This window comes from Ambystoma mexicanum, chromosome 1q (genome assembly GCF_040938575.1).
Source record: "Ambystoma mexicanum isolate Mex_15411 chromosome 1q, UKY_AmexF1_1, whole genome shotgun sequence".
Taxonomy (NCBI): domain Eukaryota; kingdom Metazoa; phylum Chordata; class Amphibia; order Caudata; family Ambystomatidae; genus Ambystoma; species Ambystoma mexicanum.
The window spans coordinates 1149084549-1149102253 of NC_090922.1; the positions used below are offsets into that span (position 1 = coordinate 1149084549).

The following is a 17705-nucleotide window of genomic DNA, read 5'->3' on the forward strand; positions in this document are numbered from 1 at the left end:
CAACATGGTCTGAGGTGGAGCTGAATCCCGCCTCACACGAAGTGGGAAACACCTTTATAAATAAATCGGAAGGCGGGGGTGGTGGACATCGCTGATCACAAATGAGCCCCTTACACAGCACGCACCACATGGCAAAGCAGGGGAAGAGCCACACTGTGCTATCATTATATAGCCCTAAGAGGAGCCAACTGGTCCGAGGCATTATTAACTGAGACAGCGACGAGGCAGTGGGTGAAGGGGCAGGGATAAATCCACAAACAAAGTGCCTGACTCATCCTCAACTGGCACAAATACACAGGGCTCCCGGCCACCCCTGCATGAGAGGGCAGTTGCAGAACAGACAAAGAGAGAGGGTCTCCCTCCAAGACCAGAGGATTAAAAGATCACCGGTACCACGGACTGCCTGAGGGACACAGAACCGCAAGCCCCCCTTATAACCCATAGTGTGGTCTCCACAGAGATAAACATTTGACACAAGGAGAAATACTTGGGAGGTCAGGGGCAAAGGGAGCGAGATTGGAGGCTGAGTGCTCCTGCGGCACGTAAGCACAACAACCACGATCAGACCGGGGACTCTCCCTCCCTACTCGACTACCGGATCACGACCTTGCCACACCGGGGATGAGGACAGAGTCTGCAACGCAGGGCACCAACACATTATAATCGAGACACTGCTGCACCCATTAATAACAACATAACTAGCACAATAACATCACAACCACTGGCAATACCCAGTCTGTGACCATATAAGCATAGGAGGAGACGCCCACCACTAGGAAGAAGTGTTGTGCCTGGTGTGTACCTTACTAGCCCAAAAACAAAACAAAGGCAATAAAGACTCAGCGCCCTGGCTTAATACCGACATCCTTAAAGCATACATCATAGCGCAACGAGTGCTGCAAGCTGAGACACCTTGAACAGCTACCGAACAGCACGACTAGAGTCACCAGCAGCGACTCAGGGGGAGGGCCAACCAGAAGACAGCTCTACCATGGTCAATCCTAAAAAACAGGCCAAAATGGATCAATTCACGCATATTGATCAGTCGCAGGCAACACCATCCCAGGAACAGAGCTAAGCACCATCCCAGATAAACGTAGCGGCTCTGAATCAGACAGTATTAGCCCTGAAGAGCAGAATTGATAACTTAGGGACTAAGATCGACGCCGTGACGTGTAAGGTGGACAGATTGGCCATACAAATTGACAAACTTTGTGGGTGCATGTCAGAAGCTGTACAACGAATAGGAGACGGAGAGGACAAGGTGGCCATCCTACAACGTGAAGTGGCAGAGCTACAACAATCTGTCAAGAAAGTAATGGCCAAGAATGAAGATTTAGAAGGGCGATCGAGGCGGAACAATATTCGGATTCTAGACGTTCCGGAATTAACCCTGATCAACAATATGGAGAATTTGTGGAAACCCTGCTGGTAGAAATCCTAGGCAATCCCCCCTCACGTCCATGTTTATGGTGGAACGGGCACACCGATTGCTGGCTACCAAGTCCCTATGCCCCCCCCCGGCACCCCAGAGTGCCCGATCATAGCTAAAATATTCATCTATAGGGACGTGGATATCCTGCTTTGAGCTGCTAGAGAGAAGAGGGAACTGCGATGGGGATCTTCTACAATACAGCTTTTTCCGGACTTCAGCCCGACGGTCCAGGAGCAGCGCAAGACCTTCCAAGCTGTCAAGAATATTTTGCACAAAAAAGAAATACAATATGCAATGCTATGCCCGGCCAAACCTAGAGTGCAGTACAATGGTACAACCACCTTCTTTACTTCACCGGAGTCAGAAGAACACTTTGCAGTGAACCTCTCCAACCCTGGGGGCTCACCGAGACACTCGCCCCGTCAGCCCTAATATATCGCTACATGGAAATGAACTGGGACACATGCCCCCAACCCTGATGTTGAATAGGTTCCAGGGTTTCTAGACGGAGCCAAGGAGCGCCACACAATGGCTGTGGCCATCTGGAGTGTATTAGCCACCCTTAGCACTCCACTACCCGCAGCCACTGCGGTCTTGTTAAGTAATGTTAATGTGGGAAGTTTGGGGAACAGGGAGGGAATGGGAGCCGGTAGGGTAGGGTGAGGGAGGGTTTGGGGGAACATCAGTTGGCTACACCAACGTCAACAGTTACATGGGTTAACAGAGGAGCTATGGAGGCTCAGACACGGTATACACCTCAATTGCACACAGCAAAAAATTACGTCACGCAGCTAATGCCCATCTACAGACTACGAACAAGTAACCCTAATACCGACATGAATATTGATACACAGTACACAATATGGGTACACCAATCATAGGAGAGAAGTTGGACAGGACACTATCAATATTGTCTTGGAATATACGGGAGAATCCTGCTTAATAGCAAACTATAGTCGAAACCACAGAGTAAATGTACTATGCCTTCAGGAGACTCACCTGGCCAGGGGTGCTCTCCTCCCCAAACTAACGGGATGGGGCATACATAGTTTTACAGCACGCACTCCCAGGGAGTGGCTATTTATATTCACGGAACCCTGCAATACAAGCTACACGAGCAGATTAAGGATGAGGAGGGGCGGTACATCATACTGGCGGGGGAGGTGCACGGCTCACAATTCCTACTTATAAACATTTGTGCACCCAACACAAACTCCCTGGAGTTTTTTCATCAATGTGCTAAGCATATCCATACATTTCCCAGTTATGAAATGGGCAGGTGACTTCAATATGGCCCTCACATTGGAACTGGATAGAACCATAACTACGCAACAGTCTCTTCCCCAAGCAGTCAAACCGTGGACATCCATTGCCAGCTACCGTGAGCTACATGACATTTGACGTGGAGCGCACCAGCTTAAAAGAGAGTATACCTTCTTCTCAGGTGTTCACAGCAGCTCATCCAGGATTGATTATATTATGGCCACCTCCCCTATTAATAGGTTGGTCTGGGAAGCCACTATACTTCCCCAGACTCTATCTGACCTCTCAACTATGCTGGTCCGTATTACTAACCTCACGAGACACCCGGGACAACTCTGATGGCGGTATAGAGCCACAGCCCTGGAAGACGTTGCTTTTCATGCAGAGATCTGTCAAGACATACAGATCTATTTCCAGGCCAATGTAGGATCGGTACCCGACCCGGGCATGATATGGGAAGCGTTTAAAGTATATGTAAGGGGGTGCTGTATCTCTAAGGAAGGTGGGGTGCTGAAGGCACTACGAGGGGTCATTGGAAGGATCCACCCGGGAGCTAGAGAATGAGCAGGGAACCCTGGATACACCTGAGCTACGCCGAGACCTGAGGGCACATAGAGAAGACTTTCTCCAGCTGGCAACCAGGGAGGAGAGGTTCCTGGGTGACCCAAAAGTGGCAGCAAGATACAGGGAAGGTGACCGCCCTAGCAAAACACTGACCTGGGCCATTAAGCAGCAACACCAAACCACATCCATAATGGAGATTGAGGATCGGAACAGGGATCTCATTAAAGACCTTCAAGGGATCAATAACATATTCTGAAAATACTATGACCTGTTGTACGCATCACGGCCCAGTGCAGGACATGACACGCTGAAACAATATTTGGATGAGATCGCTTTAGGCTGGCTAGATCAAGAACAAGGGGGAACATTAAATGTCCTGATATCCGAAGCGGAGATCTGTAAGGCAATAATGTCCCTCCCTAATGGTAAAGCCCCCGGGCTTGATGGAATAACAGCAGAATTCTACAAAACCTATGTAGACCTACTAATCCCCAATCTTTGCAGTATGTACAAAAACACATTCTCAGGAGGCACTCTCCCAGAATCCACTAGATCAGCGTTAGTAACAGTGCTTCTAAAACCCGAAAAGAACCCCTGCCAACTGTCGTTATATAGGCCGTTGTCATTAATCAACACTGATAATAAAATACTTGCCAAGATATTGGCAGACCGTATACTCCCGTACATGTCTGCACTAATCCTTCCGGATCAAGCTGGTTTCATTCCAGGTCGGTCAACCCAGAACAACCTGAGATGCCTATTCACCCTAATGCACAAGGTGGTCCCTGAGATACCGAGGGTGGTCGAGGTCCTCACTTATATCCGTCGGGTCAAGCTGCTATACACGGCCCCCGGGGCAGCGGTGTGCACAAACGGAGTAGTCTTGGAGTATGTCTACCCCTCTCTCGGCACACGCCAGGGTTTCTCTCTTTTCAGCAATCCTATTAGCCCTTGCAATGGAACCCTTGGCCTGCCATATTCGTGAACTGCATGCGCACTGCGGGATCCGAGTACATTCACACCTCTCCATTGTGTCATTATATGCAGACCATATTCTGATCTATGTTAAACATCCTAGGCAGAACCTTCCCCCCGTAACTCAAGAGATTGTCAGATTTGGGGAACTCTCGGGATTAAGAATTAATTGGGCCAAATCCGAGGTACTCCCCCTGACACCTGGGGTGCAACAGGCAGATGTGAGTGACAAATTCCGCTGGTGCCCCCAAAGGATACGCTATCTGGGAATTATGGTTTCCACAAGGGTGAACAACCTATATAAGGACAATTATGTGAAAGTGCTTGATACGCTAGAACACAAAGTGGAATCATGGTTCCTACTGCTCATTTCCCAGGCCACCTCAATTGCCTTAGCCAAAATGGTTATTCTGCCCAAACTATTATACATCTTCAAAAGCGTACAAATATGGCCCCTCCCGCACTATTGGACTTGCGTTAGGAGCATGATGACTCGGCTGGAATGGGCTGGTAGACAAGCCAGAATAGTTTACGACACCCTCACTACGACACCCTCACTAGGTCATATGAACAGGGTGGTCTGCAATACCCCAACATGTACCTATACTACCTGGCAGCGCAGGTTCAACACATAGCAGAGTGGAAATCTCCCACGGTTGACCTCCCGCATTCCCTCCTGATTAGGGCAATCACTAGCCCGAAGGACCTAATGGGGTTGACCTGTGGAAATAGAGGGGCGATGCCCCGACGCGAGATCCAACTCATAGCTGTGACTTGCGAGGCATGGGAAAGAGTAGGCTGACTCGTGGGGACAGAGACCTGCCACCCCCCGATCTCCTGGTGTATAAAATAGTTGGAAACGGGATTCCAAGATGACCACCGGGGTGGTGAGACAGGCGTAAAGCTCTCTCCGCCCGGGCCGCCACAAAGATGCACCTTAAAATATGCCAAATCGAATAAAAGAAGGTCAGAAGTAGCCCCACATCTCTCCGGACCTCCGGCGCGAGTGGCAGAGGGACCCCGACCCCGCAGCCGCGGCTGCACAAGGGCCTGAAGCGGCGAAGGTGAGACTGCCCATCCCCCACCGTAGAACACTTGGGGCACTCACCGGAGGAGGTGCGGGCAGCCTGTAAGAAACGGTCCGCATTGGACCCCCGTCCCGCGGAGACACGGCGGATCACCCGCGAGAAGCAGGGAGACTCCCTGCCTCCTCCCCACAGCCACAGAGAAGGAGCGGGTCACAAGGGGGAACATACTGTCGGCGGTGGCCCCTCATATTAGGGGCAGAGGGCCCCCAACCCCGCAGACACGCCCACACAAGTGCCTGGGCCGGAGAGGAAGAGACCGCCCTCCCACATCGTAGAACACAAGAGGCACCCACCGGAGGAGGCGCGGGCGGCACAGAAGGTGACGGGCTGCATCGGAGCGCTGACACGAGAGGACACCCCGTGAGGAGCAGTGGGACTCCCCGCCTCCTCCCCACAGCCACAGAGGAGGAGTGGATCTCAAGGGGGAATATACCGACGGCGGTGGTGACCTTCCCCCCCACACGGCCCAAGTGAGAGGAAGGTGGATTGCTGCACAGACAACGTGGTCGCGGGAGCATCCTGCCCGGGGCCTGGACTGGAACATAGGAGGGCAGCTGTCGGCGGAGGACATAGAGGACATAGAAGGTGAGCGCCCCTCCGCCCCACAGACAGGCAACATAGGCGGGACAACACAAGCCCCACCAACCCACCAGACAACAAGCGGGGTAGGCGAGAAGGGGGCAAAGAGGGGGGTCTTCCCTCCTCGGTGCAGGTCGGGCTGGCTGGCGGGGGACTACGAAGAGGTGCTAAGAGGAGGGGCATCTCTCCCAGGAGAGTTGGAGGAGCGACACAGCAGGGCTAATAGACTTTTCCCAAAGCAGCCACCACCAAAAATATTGCAAAGGCAAGTCGTGACACCCCGGCATACCTGGAGACAGTGCCACAAGCCCAAAGGGACCATGTCAAAGACCAAGGGGAAAGGAAACTCGGCACAACCAAACTCCCAGAGCAACAAACAGGACGCCAACCTCCTTCAAATGTGGTCAGCAGATACCCCAATACAAACCAGAGGAAGGGCACAGGAAGACCCCCCAAGCGAAGGCAACATCCCCGCATCCCACCACCAGCCGCCCTCAAGGGAAGACATGCAAGCCTGGTCTACGGAACTACAAGAGAAGTTCATGTCAACAGTGCAGGAACAATTCGCCACGATGAGGAATGACATGAAGCAGGTGGTCAAGGACCTGAAGCTGGACGTGACCAAGCTGGAGGAGCGAACAGATATACTCGAGAGAACTCTCCAAAATACAGAAGAAGAAACACAACAAATCAGCGAGACACAGGAGCATCTGGTGAGACCAACGCACAATCTAGAGATTCAATGCGGGGACCTCGAGAACCGCTCATGAAGATCCAATATACGCATAAAAAACATGGCGGAGTCAGTTCAAGAAAAGGATCTCAAAATGGCAGTCCAGGAGGTGTTCAGAGACATTCTAGAGGCACAAGAGACAGACGCAATTGGGATCGACAGAGTGAACAGGGTGGGTCCAAGGAGAACTTGAGCGCTAGGGGAGAGACCGTGAGATGTACTGGTGGCCCTCTCCTCATACCCACAAAAACAGCAAATCTTGAGGAGGGCAAGAGGGATGGACCACATAAGAATGAATGGGGAAGACATTCAGCTGTACCAAGATCTGGCCCTAACAACTCTGCAAAAAAGAAGAGAGATGGGCCCATTGGTCAAAGAATTAGTGGCGAGGCCAATCCGCTACAAGTGGATGTTCCCTTTTGGGCTGCTGTTTACCTGGCAGGGCAAACAAAGAAGAGCGACCACATGGGAGGAAGAACTCAACATGATGGGGGTACAGGCACACGGAGGGGAGGAAAGAGACACCAAAGCAAGGGAGAGCATCAAAGAAGGCCGAGAGGATGGGAAACGCTTCGGCAAAGAAAGAAGAACACTGGAATAGAGTGCCGCAGGATGACATCGCCCCAGGCCGACTAATGCAGACAAGGCCAGAGCCGGAAGGTACTCCGCGAGAACTCAGATAAGTTCGCCGGGGGGAAAGAGTGAAGTGGGAATTCAGAGGCATCCAGACACGTTTTGCGCAGCGACCCGGGGCGAACCCCCAGAATTGGAATCTGGTAAGGACAGTGCAAGATGCAGGGTTTAGGAATCCCTGCAAAGATCTCCCCGAGCATCCTTAGGAACCTGAGCCCTACTCGGGGGAAAGTTGTTTGGTTTGCAACAAGACAGGAAGCACAGCAAGTAGGGGGAACCCAGGATACTGGACTTGGACTAAGATGCCATGGGGAAACTTCGAATTCTAACATACAACCTTAAAGGCCTTAACTCCCCAGCGAAGAGGAAAAAGCTGGAGAACTTGCTACAGAGGGATAAAGTGGATGTTTAACTACTACAAGAGACACACATTAGAGCACGGGACAAACAGAAAGCGCACATTAGGGGGTACAAGATCTGGGCCCAGGCAAACGCATCAGGAAAAAAAGCAGGGGTGCTGATTGCGATAAAAGATGGAGGAGAATCCAGCCTAGTAGACAAACACATAGATAAGAATGGGAGGTATGCTTTTGTCAACACTGCCTCACCCTGGCTTCAATATACGCTCCCAACGCAGGATAAGAGGGTTTTCTGAGGGACACGTTAGGAAAGCTTGAAGACTTTGCAAAAGGAGAGGTGATCCTGGGGGGAGATCTTAATATGGGATGGCACCCACAAATAGACAAGTTCGGGGGGCTCCCATGGCCAATGGGCACCATCGAAGCGTCTCCGGCAAAAGATGGAACACCTGGCCCTCTGTGATGTATGGAGGGAGCTCAAGGGCAACGAGAGGGGATATACGTATTTCTCGCATGTACACAACACAATGTCGAGAATAGACTATTTATGGACGTCAATGGGTCTAATGGGCAAGATACAGGGAATAGAAAAAGGATCCATCTCACTGTCAGATCACGCTCCACTATGGATGGAGGTGAAATTCCCAGGAAAGAAAGGAGGCCTCTGGCGGTGGAGACTCCCACAGGACCTGCTCCAGGATCCCTTTGTGCGGGAGTCGATCAGGGATATGGTGGACGAATACTTTGCGCAAAATGACACAGGGGAGGTCCCACTGGGAACGGTCTGGAAGGCATTCAAAGCGGTGATCTGCGGTAAAATGATAGCTCTAAAGGTCTCGAGGGACAAACAGAGGCGCAGATGGGAAAAGAGCTGGAAACCACTATAGCGGACATCCAGGAGAAAATTCTGGCCCACCCCACCCATAGCTTAAAAAAGTCCTTAAGACACACACAAGGTCAACAAGAAATGCTTTGCACCGAAAATGCAGAGAAATCACTTTTATACCTCAAACAACACTACTATATCAATGCCAACAAAGCCGACAGATTCTTGGAAGACAGCTCCGCAAAAAACAGAAGGGAATGACAATCAAGAACATCCGAAAAAAAAAAATACACAGTGAGCCAGTAACACGCACATACGACATGGGAGAGGCTTTTAGGGAATTCTATCAAAAGCTATATTCTTCGGACTCTCCGGATAGTAATGCACAAGACATCTACCTACAGACCCTTCCCTTCCCACAAATTTCGGAAGAGGATAGGTCAGCACTGGAGTGCCCGATAAGGGAAGAGAAAGTGAAAAAGGCTATAGCAGACCTCCCACTCAACAAAGCTCCTGACCTAGATGGCTTAACAGCCCATTTCTATAAAACATACCTGGATAATTTAATCCCATTCTTAACCAGGCTCCTAAACTCCTGCAAAGATAGCGCGAACGTGACCCGACAATGAACGAAGCAAAGGTACTAGTCTTCCACAAAGTAGGGAAAGACCCAGCACTCCCCGCTTCCTACCGTCCCATAGCCCTGATAAACTTAGACTCCAAGATCTACACAAAGGTCCTAGCAGCAAGATTATCTCCGCTCCTGCCCAACCTGATAAACCTAGCCCAATTGGGCTTTATACCGGGTAGACAAACACACGATAACCTCAGACGGCTTATACATTTAGTGGAACAGGTGGGCATCACACAGATTCCGGCATTACTGCTCTCAGTAGATGCCGAGAAAGCATTTGACCGGGTGGAGTGGTCACTTCTGTTTAAAACTCTAAAATGTATGGGATTCAGGGATCAATACGTAGCAATGATAAGAGCCAACTACAATTCTCCATCAATTAGGATCGCATCAATGGGGAGGTCACGGGTAGGGTGGTCCTCTCAAGGGGCACAAAGCAGGGATGCCCACTCTCCCCACTCTTATATGCCATATTCCTGGAACCTCTCCTAATTAAAATTAGAGAATCCATTCACATTAAAGGAATAGAAATGGCAGGGACGCAGCACAAAGCGATAGCCTATGCTGGTGACATGCTAATAGCCTTAGAAGACCCGGGGAGGACACTGGCAGCAACGATTAGAGAACTGGAGCTATTTGGGGCTATCTCCGGACTTAAAATCAATAGGAGAAAATCAGAAATAATGATCCTGGCAGGCGAACGAGGAGAGGCAGAAAGGGAAGCAGCAGCATTAGACCTTAAGATTGCAGAAAAAGGGATTAAGTACCTTGGAATAACACTGACACACCGGGTAGGGCTACTATACGAATGAAACTATCCCCCACTCCTAGAACACATAAGGACGGACCTGAAGAGATGGAACCCACTGACGGTATTGTGGTGGGGCAGAATACAGTCGGTCAAGATGAACATTCTCCCGAGGCTGCTTTACTACTTCCAGGTACACCCAATTAGGATTCCCAGATCATTCTTCAAAGCACTTTCGAAAGCGGTGGCGACCTTCATATGGAAAAGGAAAACCCAGAGGGTTGCAAGGGCGGTCCTAACAGCCTCTACTCGGGAAGAGGGGATGGCCCTTCCCCACTTTCAAAAATACTACCAGGCGGCGCAACTTAGGTTGCTTCGGGAACGGATGGGGGATGAACCGCAAACAATCTGGGTGATACACGATATGGCAGTCGCAAGAACCCCACTGGTGGAACTCTTGTGGAAAGCTAAACAACACAGGCACCCCAACCTCCACATCAGCGAAGTTATGAAGACCACACTGGGCTGGGACGACCAAACACAAAATGGTATAATGACCACAGCGGAAAGCCCCTTCACGCCCATCTGTCAATACCCTCATTTCCCACCAGGTATGGAACGGGGGGCCTTCGAGGAATGGGAAGCAGCGGGGTGCACGAAAATAGGGGAAATGTTCCAAGACAAGGAAATAAGACCATACGTGGCATTCAAAACTCTTCTGAACCTCACAGCGGGTGATAAATATAAATACGACCAGCTCAGGCACTGGCTGGCGAAACCTGAAATCACTAGGGCGGCCACAAGGAACCTCACTCCATTTCAAACTTACGTCACCACCAACTCAGGGGCTAAGAAATGGGTCTCGACACTATACTCCTTCATAAACTCCCAAGACGAAGAAGTCAAGTGGGCATATATGATCAAGTGGGGGAAAACATTGGGGGAGGAGGTGTCAAGACATCAATGGTCAGACTTGTGGATACAAATACAAAAAATGACCCGCTCAGTCCAAACGAGGGAAATGTGGATAGAAATAGTAGCCCAATGGCATTACACGCCAGACAGACTGCACACAATGTACCCCCAAACTTCTAACCTATGCTGGAGAGGGTGTGCAGAGGTGGGAACGTGGAGACACATATGGTGGGAATGCAAGGGGATCAAAAGCTTCTGGTCGGAGGTAAAGACTGAAATGGGTACAATGTTCCCAGAAGTTGCACAGCTGGGTGAAAATGTATGGCTATGTGGAATGAAAGATAAGGCAGCTAGAAAATACACAAAGTCACAGTGGAGAAGCTATATGGGACTACTCATAGCGGCATGGACAGCAATAGCCCAAAATTGGAAAAAGCAAGACCCTCCACTGATATATACATGGCTACAGAAGGTTTGGGCACAAATGGCAATGGAAAAACTGACCCACACAATCCAAGGTACGGCAGATCATTCACAAAGGAATGGGGAACGGTCCAAGATTACCTGCAGTCAGACTATATGGAATAATGGTGCCCCCACAATATCAAAATTACAGAAATCTTTAGTGTATAAGGTATTCCCTTACAGAAAGACTCTAAGAGGTTCTTCCGGGGAGGGGGGGCAGCAGAGAGAGTTAGGGGGACTTTGTGCAATGTTGAGTACTATGTTCATATTTGAAAACAATAAACACATTTATAAAAAAATAAAAAATAAATAGTTGGAATCCAACTCACATATGAAAGAACTTTCCAGATGCGCTTTCAGTCCCTTGGGTTCCAGACCAGGGGGGATATGGTTCTAGGAGGTCAATTTATTAAATGGGATGAACTACGAATGAAGGGGGGAACACAATGCTGTGATTTTGTTTCTGCATTATAGGTTTAGGGAGATATTGAAAACTAAATGGTCCAACTTCCCACAAGCCCCTACACCTCACCCTGAACAACTATATGCGATTAACCCATTATCCACAAAGAAACTAGTCTTGACTATCTACAGGCTGATTAAGGGTGGGAAGTCGGTGAGGGAACGGCCCTATAAAAGGACCTGGGAGGGCACTTTGGGAGCACCACTGAGAGAGTAACAATGGAAAACTGTTTGCATGCAAAACCGTAACCTGTCCATGAATTGTCGGTTTAGACTGACCCATTACTAGTTCCTACACCAAATATATTATTCCCCCGTAAAATTGACCAGATTTTTCACAGAGAGATCACCCTCATGTAAAAGATGTGGCTCAGCACCAGCGTACTTTTAGCTTGGACTTGCCCACTCATCAGAACCTTCAGGGGGAAGATTGAGGGGGCAATGACTGAAATGCTGCCCACAACACGGATCTACTCACCGAAATGATGGCTCCTAGCTCTGATTACAGAAGGGTCTCGCACTGAATAGAAACTATTGGGAATGGCCACAGCCAAATACCAGGTGGAAGGCCCTGGGGGAAAAATGCTGCTCCCAGGTTTACGAGATGGTTGGAAACTATGAGCACTTGTGAGCAAAGGGAAACCAGATATGCTTTGGCGCTCCCAGTCAGCAGCCGCCCGTTTAATTACTGGCCCCCTTTTCATCAGTACTACGCAGATGCACAACAGAGTGCACAAACTCCTGAAGCAACTCCATAAAAACAGCATTTAAGGTTGTGGAAGCATCCCACCCGTACCAGTCTGAGTAGGTGTGATATCAGTGCGAGACGTGTACTATGTGTGGTGCCTCTGAATATAGATCATTAACTCCTGAAGAGATGGATGGCAATGTCCCCTGAATGAGACTAATAAAGTCCACCATTACCTTGGGGCATAAAGGAATGTCTACTTGTAATAACCACATGGCATGGTAGAATGGGTACAAAACCAACAAATGTAACACCATGTTTGGAATTGCTGTGAGCTGAGGGGGGAGGGCAATGCAGGGGTGGGTTACAGGGGGAACAAGTACAGAAGATGTTGTTTACTTGTCAGAAAATCAGTAAAGTTTTAAAAAATAACAGTCTTAGAATAGCAGAACAATGGATTTCAGTCACTTTAGTTTCTCACCCGAGTAAAAAACGTACTGTTATACTCAAGTGCTATATTCCCATTGTTCAATGTATTTTAGAAGCAACAAACGTCTACTCATTTAAAGTAATATGCAAGTTCACAGGGAGCTGTATACTGTTACCAGCAAGGCTTCGCAATGTGTTAGAATGCCATGCTTCACTCAACGGCTTCTTAGACACTTTCTCTGCGGATTGCTCTGGTTTCCCAACTTCCGCCACAACTTCTACTGCTTCTGGCTCGCTAGGGACCCACACTCTTTCCTGTAAAGGTGTCTCTGGTCTGGCCAAACTTTTTGGGAGCTCCTTTCAAATCCGAGCCCCATGGCTGGATAATTACTTCTTTCCTTGGTCTCTTGCACTTCTGCAGTTCGGCAACCACAGCAATCCAGCTCATATGTGAAAGGACTTCTCTCCTGCACATCTTCCATTGCACAGCCTCTGCACTTCAGAGTTTGGGGGGGACAGGATTCTCTCAGAACAAGCAGGTGAAATCTGCTATCTCCACATTCCGGCATCCCTTTTCTTCTCCCCATTCTGCTGGGTTTGCCAGCCTTGTGCCTTCTTCCTTCTGCTACTACTGCTACAGCTCGCCTTCCAGTCACAGTTCCAGTTCCCTCCACTCTTTCTAATTGCCAGCACTTGAGGGGGCCTTTTATGTCTCCCAGGGTCTTTCAGGTGTGGGCTGTTAGTCTTTATAACCTGACTCCTGCAACTGCTTGCCTCTTCAGCCCTCTTCGCCATCTCAGTACTTCTAGGATTAGAGGACTTGTAGTCCCTTTCAATAAAGTTAGCTTTTTCAACTTCTGCAATTTAGCATACATCCATCAAAAGTGTAGGATTACGGGGAAAGTTAAACAGGGCGGGTTCCCAGTCTCCCTGATCTGTTTCTCTCCCCTATCCCCCACCCATGTGATCCTCCCATAGTACACGACCCCCAGGGTTGGGATCAGGAAGTGTCTGGCCACAGGAGGAGGGTCCCAGAGCAGGTTTCTGGGAGGAATCATCACTGATTCATCACACCACCCTCACCTCAGGGCTCCGCAAAATAGCAAGAGCTCGGAAACAGCCTTGTGCACCTTCAGCAATCATAATCCCTAAGGGCCTCTCGCCACACCTCCTAGGCGGTGGGTGATGCTGTTTACTTACCCAGCTGTGGGCCCCCTTCCTGCAGGTTAACCCACGGTGGCTCTGGGGACAGTGGACCAGACAGATGGGCTACAGCACTTTGGCAGGCCCTCAGCCTCCTTCCATCCCATGGGACTTTGTATGCTGGTGTGTGTCATCTGTGGAAGCATAATTCACAGGGTTATAGTAAATGTCTTTCATATCCCTTAATCGCCAACCACATCTAGGCATCATTTCTTCTCAGAATCAAACACACTACTAGGCTATATGCATGTGATTAATATTTCAGCTGTGAATGGGGCAGCAGCCTGAGAGCACACTGAGATTTCTGGAGCCTCAAGACAAGACACCCACTACGGCGCTGCAGACCTTGCCCCCTGCCTCCCATTTTTTAAGAATACAACAAAACAATACTCCTGCACCCTTGCAAAGACATGCAACCAGCATGGGATTGGTGGCAGGCGGCTGGTGCTCCTTCTCTTGCAGGGCCCAGATTGGTGTGCCTCAACAGCTGGTGCTCCATCTCTTGTGGGGCAGCACTTTTTGTGGTTTTAGATGATTTCTCATTTTTTGGTCAGTGCTTTGCTTTGAGCAACACTCTGTCCACCGATGGAAGGTTGCTGCTACCACAGCCAACCAATATGCAGACTCTGCTTTCATTTGAGCACCATTGGTCGATCTTGATTCTTCGAAGAACCTTAAAGTCTGTAGTTGTTACTACCCCAGGGTCAGTCCTTTGTCTAAGCCACACCAGAACCTTATTCCTCAGGGCTTCCTTGGAGTAAGGCCCTGCTGGTCGTAATGACACTCGAGATAACATTTATCTGGTCAAACACAAATTCTCTTGAAGAATTAACCAATAGAAGGGGCATATGTGCTTTGATACTAAGTGACCTCATAGTAGGCGTCCCATTAGTTTCTTTATCACCACAATGAACACATGGCAACAGTGTCCGATGCAAATCCTCCCCGGCGGTATGAGCCCTAACTATGGGTGATTGAATTTGCTCTACAATTATAGCTATTGTAGCAGGGGCTTATGATGGATATGCTTCTGAGCATCATTTGCAAATTTCACTGGACTTATCTAGCACATCCAACTGAGTCTGACACATTCAATCCTCAAGCCCTTACCATTTTTCATGGAATCCACTATCTTGTGTTCAGTTTTGGGAATCTCCGCCAATTCACCACAAACCATTTGACGGGTTAGGCAGCTCTTATAATCCATTTTAGCCCCTAAATACAAATTAGAATTTCTTCTTTTTTTCGTCTTTTTGCCCTCACAATTGTTGTGTCAAATCCGGACACTGCAGCAAAGGGACCAAATAATCAGGACTATCGACCTCCAAAGCACTATCCCTTTACATGTTAAACTGTAAGCTCCCTGCTTAACTTGCCCCTCATTGACAAATTCCAAATGGTCATTGGCAAAGGGGAGTATTCTTTTCGCTTGAAGCTGCCTTTTTCTATGGGTACTGACACCAAGACCTCAGATAACCTATTCATGTTGGGAGAGGTAATGTTCATCACATCCCTCCTTTTGAGTCCACCCCATGACCTACAGGTAAATTCTCACTTGTCTAAAGTTCGACACCAGCCTCTGGGACCCTCTGAATACTAGCCAGGCTGATACCTCAAGGAAAGCTATGAAAAAACACGAATAGGCACAAGAGGTCTACGATTGGTAAAAGCCGGGACATCCACCTATGAAAAACAAACCCACTTGAGGCTACAGGACACCTCCAATTGTTGGCAACTAGTAGTATACCCAGATATACCCCAATCCTAATGTGTTATAGAAAACACTCAATGATCACGGACGAGACAATGGGCAATAGTAACTGGAGCAGCACACCAACAGTGTGGGCCACAGGCAGGTCAACAGACCCAAAGAAACACAATAGCTCGTTGAAGTAGGGTGGGGTTGACCATTGGAATTAGAGTTTACTAGATTACTAGCTGCCAGCTCAGTCCCCAGGGGTCCTCGAGGCACACCGACACAGGAGGCATCACACAGGCATCACTGTTCTCCCAGATCGCACTCCTGATCCCACAGCACGCTGATTTTGACCTTGCTTCCTGGCGACCAGCCATTCCAAAGATTAGAGGAAGGAACCTAAGGCTGCAACAGTTGTCAGTCTGTCAAGCCACACTCAGAGAGGGCTGCAACTCTAATAGTAGGGGAGGAGGGTGTGTGTGTGTGTGTGTGTGTGTGTGCGAGTGTGCGCACGTGTGTGTGTGTGTGTGTGTGTGAATATGTGTGTGTGTGTGTGTGTGTGTGAGAGAGAGAGAGAGAGAGAGAGAGAGAGAGAGAGAGAGAGAGAGAGATTGCTCTAAGATTCAGAGTTGTCAACACCAGAAAAATAAGTCCAGACATCTCTTCCTCATCATTCAAGTCCAACATATGCCACTTATTCAGATTTGAGCTAAATGCGTGGGCAATAAGACAAGGCCTACGTTTTGCATCCTAAAACCTGATGACATGCCAGCAAAATACTTGGGCATGACACACACACAGCACACTACACTGACATGGCACTGAATTCTTATGTGGATCACACTATTTTGTAGGTAGGAGTGAAGGACCCCTTGGTTAATAGACACCATAGAGAGCAAGTTGCTTTCACAGTGCATAATCCAAGGCCGTAGGTTTAACCCTTCCTGCAGTCACCCAACAGGAGAGAAAAAGACTTCCTTTCTGCCCCATGGGAAGCAAAGCCACCCAACAAAAATAGCCTTTCAAATGTGATAGCTGTTACATTTCTGTGCTACTGATGCCATATGCCTGCAAGATACTGATGTATGGCATGTTTTCTTTCATCGGTATGATCGCTCAGGGAATTTAAGTACTTTATTAAGTTTAGTTTCTTTATTTATACTGTCAGACATCAATACAATTGCACTTTGTGAAGTATGTGTAAGCCACGTGTGTATGTTTTTACATCACATTTAATTTATTACATCTTAAATATCAGCTGTAACTTCAATATATCTCTATGTTTCTAAGCAGAATGACTAAAACATCATTATTATTGTTCTTTTTAGAAACAACAACATTTTGGACGGAACCCTATAATTCCCGACTGGTTAGACTACATTCCTCCAGGAAGGTACAAATCAGCATGTGAACTCCTGCACCTTTGCCGCATGGCGATACGAAAGCAATTGCTCCCCAAGAATATGCTTCCAGATGGCATATTTATTCTACCACTACCAGCCTTCCTCCAGCACTACCTCAACTTAGAAAAATGAGGCATCGATCAGCAAGTCATCCATTGGGATTCGGATGCCTGCCAGAGGACTGCGTATATGTTCTGCTCAGTATATGATACACCATTAAACTAATTATGAAACAACTCTATTTAATTGTACAAAGAACCATTGAATAGAGCAAGCTTGAAAACCTATCAGCCCCAACGGTAACCTTCAGCACTGTTTAGCAGGTTTTAATATGTAGATGGTGTGATGAGGCCTCCTACCATTGATCCATTGGTCAAGGGCACAACTCTTTTAACTTAAGCATGAGACATTGGGCAGGGGATAGGGTCTGTTTAGAAGTCCACTGAAGCAATTGAACTGGCACATCCTGCAACAACCAACTTTACCCAAGACAACTCTAAACCTTTGACTATGTGAGACACGAACACTAGGGAAATACTCCAAAGAAAGCCAAGTAGGGATTGGTATACTCTGTCACAAGAGATATGTTGGGAGTGGTCAGGATCAA

General features: G+C 48.6%; 1 protein-coding gene across 2 annotated transcripts in view; it reads left to right on the forward strand.

The window, feature by feature from the left end:
• The window catches only part of ASB17 (ankyrin repeat and SOCS box containing 17), a 378360-nt gene extending 361021 nt beyond the window's left edge, over positions 1 to 17339 (forward strand). For both annotated transcript variants that reach the window (XM_069635331.1, XM_069635323.1), the window contains exon 3: positions 17024 to 17339. In XM_069635331.1, the coding sequence (XP_069491432.1) occupies positions 17024 to 17230 (207 nt within the window). In that variant the 3' untranslated portion in view covers positions 17231 to 17339. The remainder of the gene's footprint in view (positions 1 to 17023) is intronic.
• Positions 17340 to 17705: the final 366 nt, after the last annotated feature.